The sequence below is a fragment of the Budorcas taxicolor genome, chromosome 3 (genome assembly GCF_023091745.1).
Source record: "Budorcas taxicolor isolate Tak-1 chromosome 3, Takin1.1, whole genome shotgun sequence".
NCBI lineage: Eukaryota > Metazoa > Chordata > Mammalia > Artiodactyla > Bovidae > Budorcas > Budorcas taxicolor.
Genome location: NC_068912.1, coordinates 40,745,967 through 40,759,928, shown reverse-complemented (window position 1 = coordinate 40,759,928; position 13,962 = coordinate 40,745,967). Strand labels below are relative to the sequence as shown.

The 13,962-nt window shown below is 32.8% G+C and overlaps 1 protein-coding gene across 1 annotated transcript in view; it reads right to left on the bottom strand.

The window, feature by feature from the left end:
• Positions 1–13,962, bottom strand: part of COL11A1 (collagen type XI alpha 1 chain) — a 222,042-nt gene that overhangs the window by 95,972 nt on the left and 112,108 nt on the right. Inside the window, exons 27-31 of the mRNA XM_052638265.1 lie at positions 13,327–13,380; positions 13,200–13,244; positions 8,046–8,099; positions 6,304–6,411; positions 3,120–3,173 (exon numbers count right to left, since the gene is read on the bottom strand). Of these exons, the coding sequence (XP_052494225.1) occupies positions 3,120–3,173; positions 6,304–6,411; positions 8,046–8,099; positions 13,200–13,244; positions 13,327–13,380 (315 nt within the window). The remainder of the gene's footprint in view (positions 1–3,119; positions 3,174–6,303; positions 6,412–8,045; positions 8,100–13,199; positions 13,245–13,326; positions 13,381–13,962) is intronic.

The window sequence follows — 13,962 nt, the reverse complement described above, 5'->3', positions numbered from 1 at the left end:
TGAGCGACTGAACTGAACTGGATGCGCACATAATGGGGGAAAATGTCTGCAAATTACATTTTTGAAAGGCTTTCAAAAGCCTTTTCTCTATCTCTGCTGCTGCTGCTGCTCTGCTAAGTCTCTACAGAGAATCATATAGTTATATCTGGTAGAGTATTACAATGTGAATACTCTAGGACATTGACAAGTGGTATAATTCAATATGGAAGTAATTCATTTCTATCAAATTCAATTTAAGGACAAATATTCATCTGTCCTGAGTAGAAGAGAAATACATTTATAGAGACTTCATTTGAACAAATGGCTCTTATGTATCAATTTTGTGTTTAATAGATTTATTTTCTTACATAGTTTCTGCTCTAAGAAATTTATGGGAAATAGACAAAAATGTCTAATCCACCAGCTAAACAATTTGTAATATATGGGCATATTTTTCTCTTTTTTGCATGTAAAAATTATCACCAAAAATATACAATTTCCATGAAAAGACGTCTGCTTTTAAGTGGAAAAAATAAACAGCCAACAAAAGGCCAAAAAGTCAATGGTTAATAGCAAAATCAGCTCTTTTGGTGAATAAACTTTTAAAATTAGTTTAAATGCTATTTTTAAATATAAACTAATTCTATCTGAAAATAGTTTTTACTTTTTGAAATAGCTATCTTTTGATACAACATATAATGGTACATCTTTTAAAAACCCATTATGGTTTACATTTCTAGTAAGTAAGATATTACATAAATTATATTGTCTAATTATAGTCCTTATATTGCTTGAAAATTAGCAGCCAAGTTTTAGTGAAAGGGAAAATCGCTCAGTCATGTCTGACTCTTGGCGACCCCATGACTGTAGTCTGCCAGGCTCCTTGGTCCATGTAATTCTCCTGGCCAGCATACTGGAGTGGGTAGTTGTTCCCTTCTCCAGGGGATCTTACCAACCCAGGGACCAAACCCAGGTCCCCACATTGCAAGCAGATTCTTTACCATCTGAGTCACCAGGGAAGCCTAATTATAGTCCTTATATTGCTTGAAAGGGATTAGTAGTCTAGTTTCATATTTAGTATAATAAAGTCTTAAGCCTATTCAAAATTCACTGGCTTCCACATAGGAAAGGATGTGACCTTATCTTTGATTTTTGATGTATCCATCATTTTTTATTTAAGAACTGAGAAACATAAATGATTTTGATCATAGAAAAAAGTTAGGAAGAAAAGTAAAAGATAAAGATAATGACCAAAATTTCAGACATTTAGGTTAAAAGGTAAAAATGCAATGTTTGATTCCTCGAGGAAGATGCATTTCTCTTTAGTCATTCTGGTCCATTTTGTTACTAAAGAACTGAATGATTATTGAACATAGTACTGACTTAGGAAAAACAGAAAAATATAAGAATGTCAAATAAACCCTTAATAGAAAACTATACTCATTCATGTAAATGTAAAAACAGATTTCTGTTTTTAAATCAAAACAAAACCACAATTGCAATTCAATTTAGATAGAAAATTTACCCAATAAGTTAAGAATAGTTTAAAGTTGTATTTTATAAAGCAAATATCTTCTTTTACTCAAAGCACTTGTAAAAATGCTTGACATCCAAAAGGAAGATAGCTAAGTAACAGAATAGGGTATTAGAGACAATATTTAAAAGGTAAAAATTACTAATTAATGCTTGTATTATTTTTTAAATCACAGATTAAATGCATCTTTCTTTAGAAGGACTCCATTACCTCCTAGAATACAAGGAAATATTCTAGAAAGCCAACTAATAGGGCAAAACTGTATGGCAAGCCTAAAGTACTGTTATCACATGATAATGAGTCACAAGTGCATGAAATTCACATTTGTCAGAAGGTAGGATATTTTTGTCTCCCATTGATTATCTGTGAAACATTAATAAATATATGTTTGGGTATTATTATACCCAAGCAGGATGTATCCTTACATTATATATCTGTCAAACATTAACAAATCAAACAGGGATAGATAGATGACAAACATAGATAGATAGTAGATAGATATAGATAATCTCATGTGCATGTAACTACCTTTATATTAATAAGCAAAATTTATATATGAAATCATTTAACCATTTAATATAACTAGTCAATCAATCAAAAGAATCCTTAACAAAGTTCTATAATGAGCTTGAGGAAAATTAGTGCTAGGTAAACACATATTTTTAAAACACTTTTTTGCTTAAAATATGTATATTTCACATAGTCAAAAATAGAATCTCAGTACATTGAGTGCATGAGTTGAGTAGTACTCCCCTCCAAAGACACATCAAATATCCAACTATTCTGGAATTTGTGAATATTACTTTATTTGGAAGAAAGGGGTCTTCATAGATATAATTTAGTTCAGGATCTTGAAATTAGATCATCCTGAATTATTCAGGTGGTCTTTATATCCAATGGAAAGTACCTTTATAAGAAGAAGAGAAGATAAGGACACAGAAAAAAAGGCCACGTGAAGAAGAGGTTGGAGATTGCACACAAGCCAAAAAATGCCTAGGGCCATAGGAAGATGGAAGAAGTCAGGATAGATTTTCCCACAGGGCTTCTGGAGGGAGTATGGGCTTGCTGACACCTCAATTTTAGATTTCTGGCCTTCAAAAGTGTAAGAAAATCAACTTCCATTGTTTAAATAACCAAGTTTGTGGTGATTTGTTACAGTAGCCCTAGGAAAGTGATTCTGTGGAAATAAGAGAAAATAAAGAGGATGAAAGAAGAGCCATTCTTTCTCTTAAAAAAAATATTAAATGGTAATTCAAACCTTTAGGGAACTAGACAGGAAATCAAAAGCTATTACCCATCACTGGTCATATACTTAAAACTTCTAGATCTATTAATTAAATGCTGCCTTGGAATAGACCTTATTCCAATTACAAGGAATTGGCTGACTATGACTTCCTCTGTCTCTGAAATACTCCAGTCCAAAATCACATAAGCTCTCTGAACTCTCTGCTGAACATAAATGCATCTGACTTTCTCTTGTAAGATTATATTTTAAGGATTCATCATCTCTACATAACAAACTGAAATGTAACCGTAGATGATTAATGTTAAATGTATCGACAAAATGCTAATAAACAAGCTATAAAAATCAAGCTAATTGTTTTACCTTTGGACCTTGTCTTCCTGGATATCCGGGTAATCCTGGAACACCAAGTTTCCCCTAAAGTTAAAATAATAATAATAATCACTTCAAAAATAGAATTCAGTCTATTAGAGCACATAAAAGGAAGATTTGCAAGTTTTTCCATTTTTTACTTTCATTACATTTCTTAATTTGAACAGGAAAAAAATGTTACTAATGCTATGATGTTCAATAACTTAAGCTCCTAAGTGACAGTGTCTTCCTTAAGGACATAGTGAAAGTCACTCAGTCGTGTCCGACTCTACGACCCCATGGACTATACAGTCCATGGAATTCTCCAGGCCAGAATACTGGAGTGGGTAGCCATTCCCTTCTCCAGGGAAGCTTCCCAACCCAGAAATCGAGCCCAGGTCTCCCGCATTGCAGGCAGATTCTTTACCAGATGAGCTACCAGGGAAACCCTGACATAGAGCCCTGAGTAAAGATAATTCTAGGACTGTTTGTGAATGAAAGAATTCACCTAAATTTTATCAAAATTAAATACTATTTAAAATGAATGGCTGTAGTTAGAACTGCATGTAGGTTTTGCCATTTCAACTAAAGGTAATCTATTTGAAAAAATTATTTAATTTCTCACTGTAAATAGAAAGTAAGCAATCATAAGTTAACTTTTTTTACTAAAGGAAGGCTTAAATAACTATATTAAGAAATTTAACTTAATTTTTGAGCAAAGTTTCTTCTTTTATTCAAATATCTGAATAAATTGAGTTAATAAATACCAAATATTGAGAGACATAGCTAAATAATGATTTTTGTGGACTGTTAATTCCTACAGGTGGAAACTTGAGTGTGTAGCTATTTTCTTCCAGTGCAATAAAATTACCACTCAGTTTGAAAGTGCTGATAATGATAAATTACTGTGAAGTCCAAAGACATATAGCATATGCTAAAAGGTTTAAAATGCTAACCTAACAAAATTGACCCCCTGAACAAAGCATTAATTTAAAAATTTGGATAGAAAGAAAATAAAATTAAAATAAGTGGATTGAATAAAATATGTTTGTGAAATTTGACTGAGACAATTTCCTTAAGATCTTGAGAAAGTATGTTTAAGATATAAAATATTTATCAAAATCTTAAACATTAACAGACAAGTAGTATCATTATTTCTTATGTGCATTCAAAATAAATAAGAACAAAAACATAAACAAGTCCAAATTACTATCTATAAAACTTTAAAAGATGAGGAGGCTTTATGAACAAAAATAAATATTTTACTGGATGAAGCAAGGCAAGAAATTAGGAATAGAGTTTATGATTTTGTTATTATAGATAGGGGTTCCCTGATAGCTCAGCTAGTAAAGAAATTGCTTACAATGCAGGAGTCCTAGGTTCAATTCCTGGGTTGTGAAGATCCCCTGGTGAAGGGAAAGGCTACCCATTCCAATATTCTGGCCTGGAGAATTCCATGCACTATATAGTCCATGGAGTCACAAAGGGTCAGACATAACTGAGCGACTTTCACTTTCACTATCTTATATTGAACTAAAGAGTTGTCTGATTCAAGATCAATTTCACATAGGTAAGCGGTCTTCACATGAAAAATATTCAAACAAGCCTTAAGAAGCATACTCATAATGATGCCACCTTGGACACAGTAAGTTGTCACACCTTGCTTTATGCTACTGATTTCAAGGTTAATGAAATTCTCTTAATTATGATCAGAAAACTTTTGTAGTCTATGTTACTACATTAGAATGCAAATTCATTCATTTTAGAATCATTTAAAAATAAATCCAGACAGAAAAATTGTATTTTCAGTACAGTGATAGGCAACTTCAATAAAAGAGAAAATACTAATGAAATGCTAAAGATGAATAATTGGGAAGTAAAGTTCTGATGCCTCAGAACAGTTTGTGGGACCAACTTACACAGAATACAGTGGGGTTGCAAAAAGAGGAAGGTCCTAGAATATCCTTAAACTATTGGCAAATGAGCACTTTAAGCAGAAGGTTCATAGGTCTTGTAAGCCCGTATGCCCTGAACCCCATCTTTTCCCTCTGTTGCTTAAACACGATGACATTATTTATCCATTTACAAACAGCAACCAGGAGTCTGAAACTGTAGAAATGACTCATGATAACAAGAGAAAATGATTTTTTATTTGTCTAGTCACAATATCTATATAATCCCTTTTTTTTTTCTGGAACAAGATGGTAAAGGGCAGAGACAACAATTTTCTTATACAGCATGCTATTTTCCTATTTATAGAATGATGATATGCTCAATATAAAAAATTGGAGACTAGACATACTTACAAAAAAAGGAATAGTTTGATTTATACCAAGAGACAAGTATTATTTATATTTCCTTCAGTGTACATAACTGGATAGCACTTATCATCAATATTTCTAGTTTTACTTAATTTAACTTCAGGTTCATTACTGGAGGGGGTTGCCATTCCCTTCTCCAGTGGATCTTCCTGACCCAGGGATGGAACAGGGGTTTCCTTCATTGTAGGCAGATTCTTTAACATCTGAGCCACCAGGGAAGCCCTATAAGATGTTTACAATATCACTAAACATTCTATGAAGGCATAATTTTAATGTTGCCTAATATATCTAAATGTAACAGCCACAAATATTTTTGACATATGCATATAGCTTAGTGGCTGTGAAAGCAATAAATTAGTATTATTTAGGAACTTTTAAAACATGGTGATGCCTGAGTTAAACTGGATTAAAATTAAAACTTCTTAAAGTATGGCCTGAATATCAGTATCTTTTGAAACACGTATCATGTAAAAATACATGCTTATGAGGAAAGATTGAGAAAAGAACATTTTGGTTTTCGGGCCAAAGGTGATTCAACTTGCTCCAAAACAATAAGTTGGCCACCTTTCATTGATTCTTTCATCCTTCATTAATCACATGCAGATTCTGCACTTTTAATATAGAAGAGTGTTAAGAGTGGCTGATGCTACATGGCCAATGGGAGAAGAGACTAGGAAACAAGGAAGTGTAGAAGAGGAAGAATGCGCCCGTCTCCTGATTATACTTCTAAGTAGCATATGCATATGAAATTGAAATTCAAAAAATTGAAACTCGATAAAACTCTTGATTTATATCGTGAGTGATTAAAATCACCCTAAAATCACAATCAAACATCACGTACAAGAGGACCTGTAAATTTAAAGTTGTTCACTCACCTTCTCTCCTGCTTGACCAGGAGGACCGGGGTCTCCAGTTGGACCAGCTCGACCTTTGGGGCCTTCAGGGCCATCCTCTCCTCTTGGACCTACTTGACCAACTTCTCCCTGATAACAAAGTAAGAGCATTCTTGTAACTTAAAATATCTTTGAGACTGAATGGCAGAAATTATAGTTCATCAGAAAGTTATATTCTTCAACTCTCGGTTTGTTTACTCACATATATGACAAAGAGGACGGAAAGTCTTTGACTTTATCAATCTTTCAATTAGTACATAAACAATACAGTCTGACATTTGAAAAGCTACAGAAGTCCTATGCTACCATGTATCACACTAAATTAATTTTAATACACTGAGTCACAGAGAGAGAGAGAAAATAAGAATCAAAATTAGATACTATAGGTTGGCAATATATGCTACCCCAAAATATGCCACTTTGGCATAAGGATTATTTTGAACTGAAGGCAAGTGAGAAGAAGCAGATTAAAAAAAAAGTGATCTACCCACCCTGTACTTGCTTAAAAGCAGGGAACAAATTTGCAAAGGTGTTTTTCCTACCCCCTCTATCAGAAAAGACAAAAATTAGTCACTAGAGGTAACTAGACCCTTACTAGTCTAGAGCCAGAAGAATATATCTATACACCAGAGGAATATATCTATACAGCAAACTTTCCAACTAGCCTTTATATAACATTAACAGTTTCCATTTATCTGCCTTCCCACAATTTAAAGCACTAGAAACTCAAAGTCCTTTCCTCTTCAAAATTTATTGTTCCTTTGCTAAAATGATATACAATCACAAGTTCTAATCACACTTCAATTACTCATCACTTAGTGTTCCCATGTATAATCATGATACACAAGACAAACTTCTGTTTGCTTATCTCTTATTAATCTGTCTTCTGTCATTCTGTAATTTTAGAGGGCTCCAGTCTGAGACTCTATCAGGGTAAGAGGGAAAATAGTTTTTCCTCCCAGATGATAGCAACTTTGGAAATCACTGATTGGAACATAAGAAAAATATCTCATCTGACTTTAAACTTTATTTTCACATTTAAGGTATTAGGTTCTAAATGTGTATGCTATTGCTCCCATCCCAGACACAGGCTTTATATGCATTTTAAGAAAATCGGTATTCTATACCATGCCTTTTTTATTCCATTCATTAGATACTATTATGCTAGTTATAAAACAAAATTTCCCAATAAACCATTTAATTTACTTAAGGTGACAATTTTTTGTTTTCAAGATACTCACTAACAGAAAAATGGTGTACTATATTGATACTCAAAAATTCAAGACAACTATAAAGTGAAAATTCATGAAAGATGCAGATATAGTCTCCAGGAGGCATAGCTCATTATATATGAACAAGATTTAAAACAAATCTATTGAATTAATTATATAAAGCAATTTGATCATCAATTTATAAAATATCTGTAAACAGTAACACCATATATAATATATATTTTGTGTATTTATACATATATATATATATAACTATGCATGTGTAGATATGCTATGGGACATATATTTAGCATAGCATCCAAAAAATAACTAATACTATTTTATTTCCACAGAAATTAAGACATGTAATCTTCAGATAAAAATAGAAGTAAAAAATGTCTCAGGTAGCACAAACATTTGATTTATTCTCTGTTTGCAGTATTTAACTATATAGGAATAAGCACACACACATCCATACATGCATGTACTAGTGCAGATTTTCTTTTTACTTACTCTGTCACCTTTGAGACCCATGTCACCTTTGAATCCTGGAAAACCATCTTCACCCTAAAAAGTATAAATAATAAAACAAGTACTTAATCAATTGTTTGGATAAATCTAGAATATGACTATATACATTATGAGTATTGATAATTAGGAAAAATAGTTCTGAGAAATATGAATCTTGCTTGTGAAACTTCCTCTTCCCTATTTTAAACCTTTATTTCCAGTATTCTCTCATTTCCCCATAATTAATGACTCTAAGTTATTTTTCACTTTCATGCATTGGAGAAGGAAATGGCAACCCACTCCAGTGTTCTTGCCTGGAGAATCCCAGGGACGGGGGAGCCTGGTGGGCTGCCGTCTCTGGGGTCGCACAGAGTTGGACACGACTGAAGTGACTTAGCAGCAGCAGCAGCAGCAGCAATGACTCTAAGTTACTAGAAAAGTTTTCACAAATGTGTTCGTTAAATCTTCTCTATCTTATGGAGAAAATAACCATTCTCTTGTAACAACATGTATCCTATGTTATTTGAACAAAGAAATAAAAATTTAATTAACTGGTTTACAAGAACCCTGGATGACCAAATAAATTGTTTTTATCTTTAATTTGCTGATACATACCTATATATATTTATCTCATTCATCTTGTCTCCTGCGCTTTAGATAAATGTGTTCTGGTTCAACTTGTTCTCTATATTACAACCTCTCTTCAGGTGAAGAACAAGCAAATTAATATTATCCTTTATGCAAAAATAGAGATTGCTAATTGGCACATATGCACAAACCAGGGATGCTGAAAACTGGGCATCCTTTAGCAAAGAGAGGAGAAATTTTGACTATGAAAATACTTCTAGTCATTTTTACTATATCCAGCTTCATGAACAACTTTACTGTCTCTTAATTTCAAGAAAAAAAAGTTCCTAAGGAATAATCATTCATGTATTCAATAGCATTAGTTGAGCAATTATTCAGAGCACTGTGGAGTAATTTGAAGTTTTTGTTTTACCAATAATTTGCATTAATTTTGGCTCAGACGGAGGAGAATGCGTGTTTAGAGATGAAAGACATGAGGATAATGATAATGATGTACTGCACTGGTACCAGTAGTGGTGGTGCTGAGGAGAGAAGGGTACTTGGAGAATTCACAGAGCAGCTGGTACCTTAATTTGTAGTTGGAGAATGGATGACTTGCAGAGTTTGAGAAAAAGGCCTGTCAAGCCAAGCATGAGAACAAAGCTAGGAAGATTTGTACCTACACTTCTACATCCTGCTGTGGAAATGACCTTTACAAAACACAAAACTAATCATATCAATTTTTGGAATCAATGATTCCAATGTGCTAATGATGACCATAAGCTGCCATCTCCCTCATGATTGAGGCTTTGTTCACCTCTATAGTTTTATCTTTGGTTTAAATATCCCTTCTACTTCCATCTAACACACTGGAACTGAATTTTAGAAAAGCTGAATTTCCTGTATTTCCATTTGTAATTCTTGCATTGGTTAACCACTTCCGCATACACACCCATCTGCAAATCTTTTACTTTCTCTGTCTACTTGGTGAGGTTTTCGTCATCTTTTAGGATTTAGCTCATGATTCTGCTATGAAGCGGTAAAGAATCTGCCTGCAATGTAGGAGACCTGGCTTTGATCCCTGGGTCAGGAAGATCCCCTGGAGAAGGGAATGGCAACTCACTCCAGTGATTCTTGCCTGGAAAATTCCATGGTCAGAGGATCCTGGTGGGCTACAGTCCGTGGGGTCGCAAAGAGTCAGAACAGGGCCCAGGGACTAACATTGCCATGAGGTATTCCATGACCTCATTCTTTGCCTGTTAAAATTAACCTCTTCGTCCTATGCGCCACACTCATCATTTGTTCATATAACATTACATCCTGTCTGAGAAACAGGGAATAATCACAGGTCTCTTTCTTTCTACTAAATGCTGAAAAACAAGTGAAAGTGAAGTCGCTCAGTGGTGTCCGACTCTGTCACCCCATGGACTGTAGCCTACCAGGCTTCTCTGTCCATGGGATAAAGGAATCATGGCTAATTAACCTCTAGCTCTCCAATGCCTACCATATTCTGACCCTCAAAATCATGATATATAACAGATATTTATTAAATGTAAATTTGGAATCATCCTTGCCTCAGTGTGACTTTGGTAATGTATGCTAAGGTCCAGAAGATATAAGGTTAGTAAAGATATATGAGAATTAGACCCGGAAGCGCTAAAGGCTAAATTGCTTCAGTTGTGTCCCTTTGCGACCCCATGGACTCCAGGCTCCTCTGTCTATGGATTCTCCAGGCAAGAATACTGGAGTAGGTTGCCATTCCCTTCTCTAGGGGATCTTCCTGACCCAGGGATCCAACTGGCATTTCTTATGTCTCCTGCATTGGCAGGCAGCTTCTTTACCACTAGCGCCACCTGGGAAGCCAAGACCTGGAAAAGGAATCAAATTTGATACAGTGCCTTGAATGCAGCTGGGCAATAGCAGAGGCTTAAAAGCTGAAAATGACCACTTAAATTCCTATTGACTGGTGTCTTCATTACCTGATCCCTAGAGAGAAAGGTAATTACACAGTTGCAAGTTCAGTTTAAAAAAATACTGCACTCTATGTCTAAAATAAATAATAGTTTTTAATTTTTTTTCAAGGAGAGATATTTTAAGAGAATATATAGTGAAGTAGAGGCTACTGCTATCAAAACTTTGTTTTCAATACATTCATTTAAAAATAAATTAGATAGTAAGTTAGTAAGAACATCCTTACAATAAGTGACATTTTTAAAATAAATGGAACTTTCAAGCTACTAAGCTTTCCAGTCCTTAAATTATCAAATCTTAGTTAGTATTTTTTAATTAATTCATTTATTTTAATTGGATGCTAATTACTTTACAATATTGTAGTGTTTTTTGCCATACATTGACATGAATTAACCATGGGTATACATGTGTCTTCCATCCTGAACCCACCTCCCACCTCTCTCCCCATCCCATTCCTCAGGGTTGTCCCAGTTCACTGGCTTTGAGTGCCCTGTTTCATGCATTGAACTTAGTCTGGAGGAAACAGCTTTTAGAAAACAGGTGAAAAAGGAATTCACCTGTGCCACTTGGTTGACTGGGTTATGTTGCTTAAGTACTGAGGAATAAATCTGAGTCTAAACAGTGGAGAATTTTATTCTAGTTAGGGCATTAACTTGGTAATTCAGCTTTGTTAATTAATACTGCTATTTGTAAAAAGAAAATAGTTTCAATTTCCTTCCTCATCTCTTTTGAGATAAATGGTTGATTATAATATATATTCAGAAAAACAAATAGTGTACATTAAAATTAACTAGGATTTCATAGTTCTTTACAAAGTTTGAAAATAGGAAGAATTCTTATTATAAAAAGTTTCCATTAAAATTTATACAAAATTTCTCTAAATCTAGGTAAACAATATATTACTAGGTTAATATATGATATGGAATGAAAGGTACAACTGATATCTTAGAGATTTTTTAGGATGAGGTCCTCATTTTACAGATTTAAAATAATGCTCAGGGAAAGTAAGCAACCTAACTTTACAAGTTAACTTTACAGCTTTGCTATGAGTGCTATAATCAGAAATCAGAATGTTTAATTCCCAATTAAAAATATTAATTCTTTCTCTATATATCTACTTGTTTCTTCTGAAACCATATGCCACTCAAAATAACCAATAATATCAAATTTTTCCTACATATAACCAATATACATTTTTTTCCCCTGAGTATGTTTCTTCTCACAAATATCTCATCATCTATAATTTTCTTTTCCTTTTCATTTGCCACTACCCCTCCTTCCAAAAAGTTCACAACTTTCCCACTCCAATTATATGCCTTTCATATAAATACTGCCTTCCCTAAAAATTCTTGGTGGGCACTAATTCCAGGAAAAAATTTGAATTGATATTTAAATGTATTACCAACAAAAACTGAGATTCTAAGTTCTAAACTGAGACTATATATATATATATATATATATATTTTTTTTTTTTTTTTTTTTTCGCCTAGGCTACTTGCAAATAATTGCAAGTTCAACATTGTCTAAGCCATCACTCTGCTGTCAGCTCAGTAAGACACTATACCCTGAAGTTCAACTGAGATGATAAAGATGAATTAGGATTCTAATCAAAGTAGCTGAGTTAATTTAAAACACATGACATATTTTCACACAGTAGACTTGACAATATAGTCGCATACTTTGACAATATCTCAGTACGTTACCTATTTATTCTTTTCAGGAAATAAAATATAACATATATAATAAATACATCCCTTCTTGTCATTTATTCCTTACTGATATCAAATCCATTCAAGGTGCTTTTAATAATGTTATGACTGTAGGAATAAACAGTTATCCTTGAAATAAAAATGTATGTTCCATATATTTCTCATGAAATTCCCTTAACACTTTGTACTTTGTGTTATAAAATGTAATATAGTAAGAATTAATGCAGTACCAGTTCTGAGTAGTGTCATTCCATTTCAACATAATCATTGAGGATGTGGGAGGTCTACATTTATCTTAAACATTTCTCCCACCAGGGAGCCCATTTAATGAAAAAAAAATCTCAGTTTTGTTTTCTTCATCAAATTAAATTATAAGCATCCTTTAAAAGAGTGCATATTCTTTCATTCACATTTATCTGGTTTTACTCTTTATTTCCTTCTCATTTAAGTTTTGCTATGCATGCATTATCACATACAAAGACTTCTTCCAACAATTAATTTCTATTTTGTACTTTATTTCAATTTATGAAGAATGAAAATTTTAGTAGAGAAAAAAGGGAATAAATATTCCTCTGTTATGCATATAACTAGATCCAATCCAGTCTTAACAAATACAATCATACGGTCAATCTTATAATTTAGAAAAGTTAAAGATGTAAAAAAAAAACTTTAGTAGAATTGATTTTATATATGATATATACCTTTATTTTTCTTCTATAATTTCATCCTCACCCAAGGATATAAAACTTTTCTTTTAAAGTTTCCAGGACACTGAGTACAAAATTATTAGACTTGCATTGTGTGCTATATAAGTAATCATTCAATATACTTGAGAAATGAAATATCTGTAGAATAAATTTAATTTTTTACACAATAGCAATTAAAATCACCTAAATAAATTATGTTTTACCTTTTCACCTTTAGAGCCCTTGAGACCTCTGACACCATCTGCTCCCTATGGAATAAATTAGAAGAATTAAATGACTATAATATTTTACATTGAAATTAAATAATGTGGAAAATATAATATTATTTACCTTTACTCCTCGGGGACCAGGGTAGCCAATGGGACCCTGTGGACCAGGAGGGCCCTGTAAAAGACCCAATGCAATTTAAATACATAATGCACTGAAAGTGTCCCTCACTCACATACTATAGTTTTACCAAATAATCTCTAAGAAGACGATATTTTTCCACTTTTGGTAAAAATTTATTTGGTAGCTTATCATTTGTATCTAAAGTCAGATATGATGAACAAACATATATATTCATGTTAAAGTAAGATAAATGTCATAAATATATGAAGTAATATAAATAATCATATATTAATAATTAATAACTTCTAAGATTGAAAAAAATTTGATGTCCTTGTGTCTATAAAAAACAGCTATAGATTAACCAAAAGGATAAATAATTTCTAACCAAAAAATGGCATTGTTTATAGCATTTACATCAAGAAAATGATCAAAATTATATATATTCCACAACTGGCTTCATTTCATTACTCTATCTAAAGGAAATAATATATAATATACAATAGTAATGCTGACTATTTTAATAAGAATCTAAAATTAGCAATTCTAAATAAAAAGATCTTACCCTGCTACTGTAATCCAAAAGAAGTATTAAGGTTGAATAAGCTTTAATTTTGACATTTTATTTAGATATTTTGA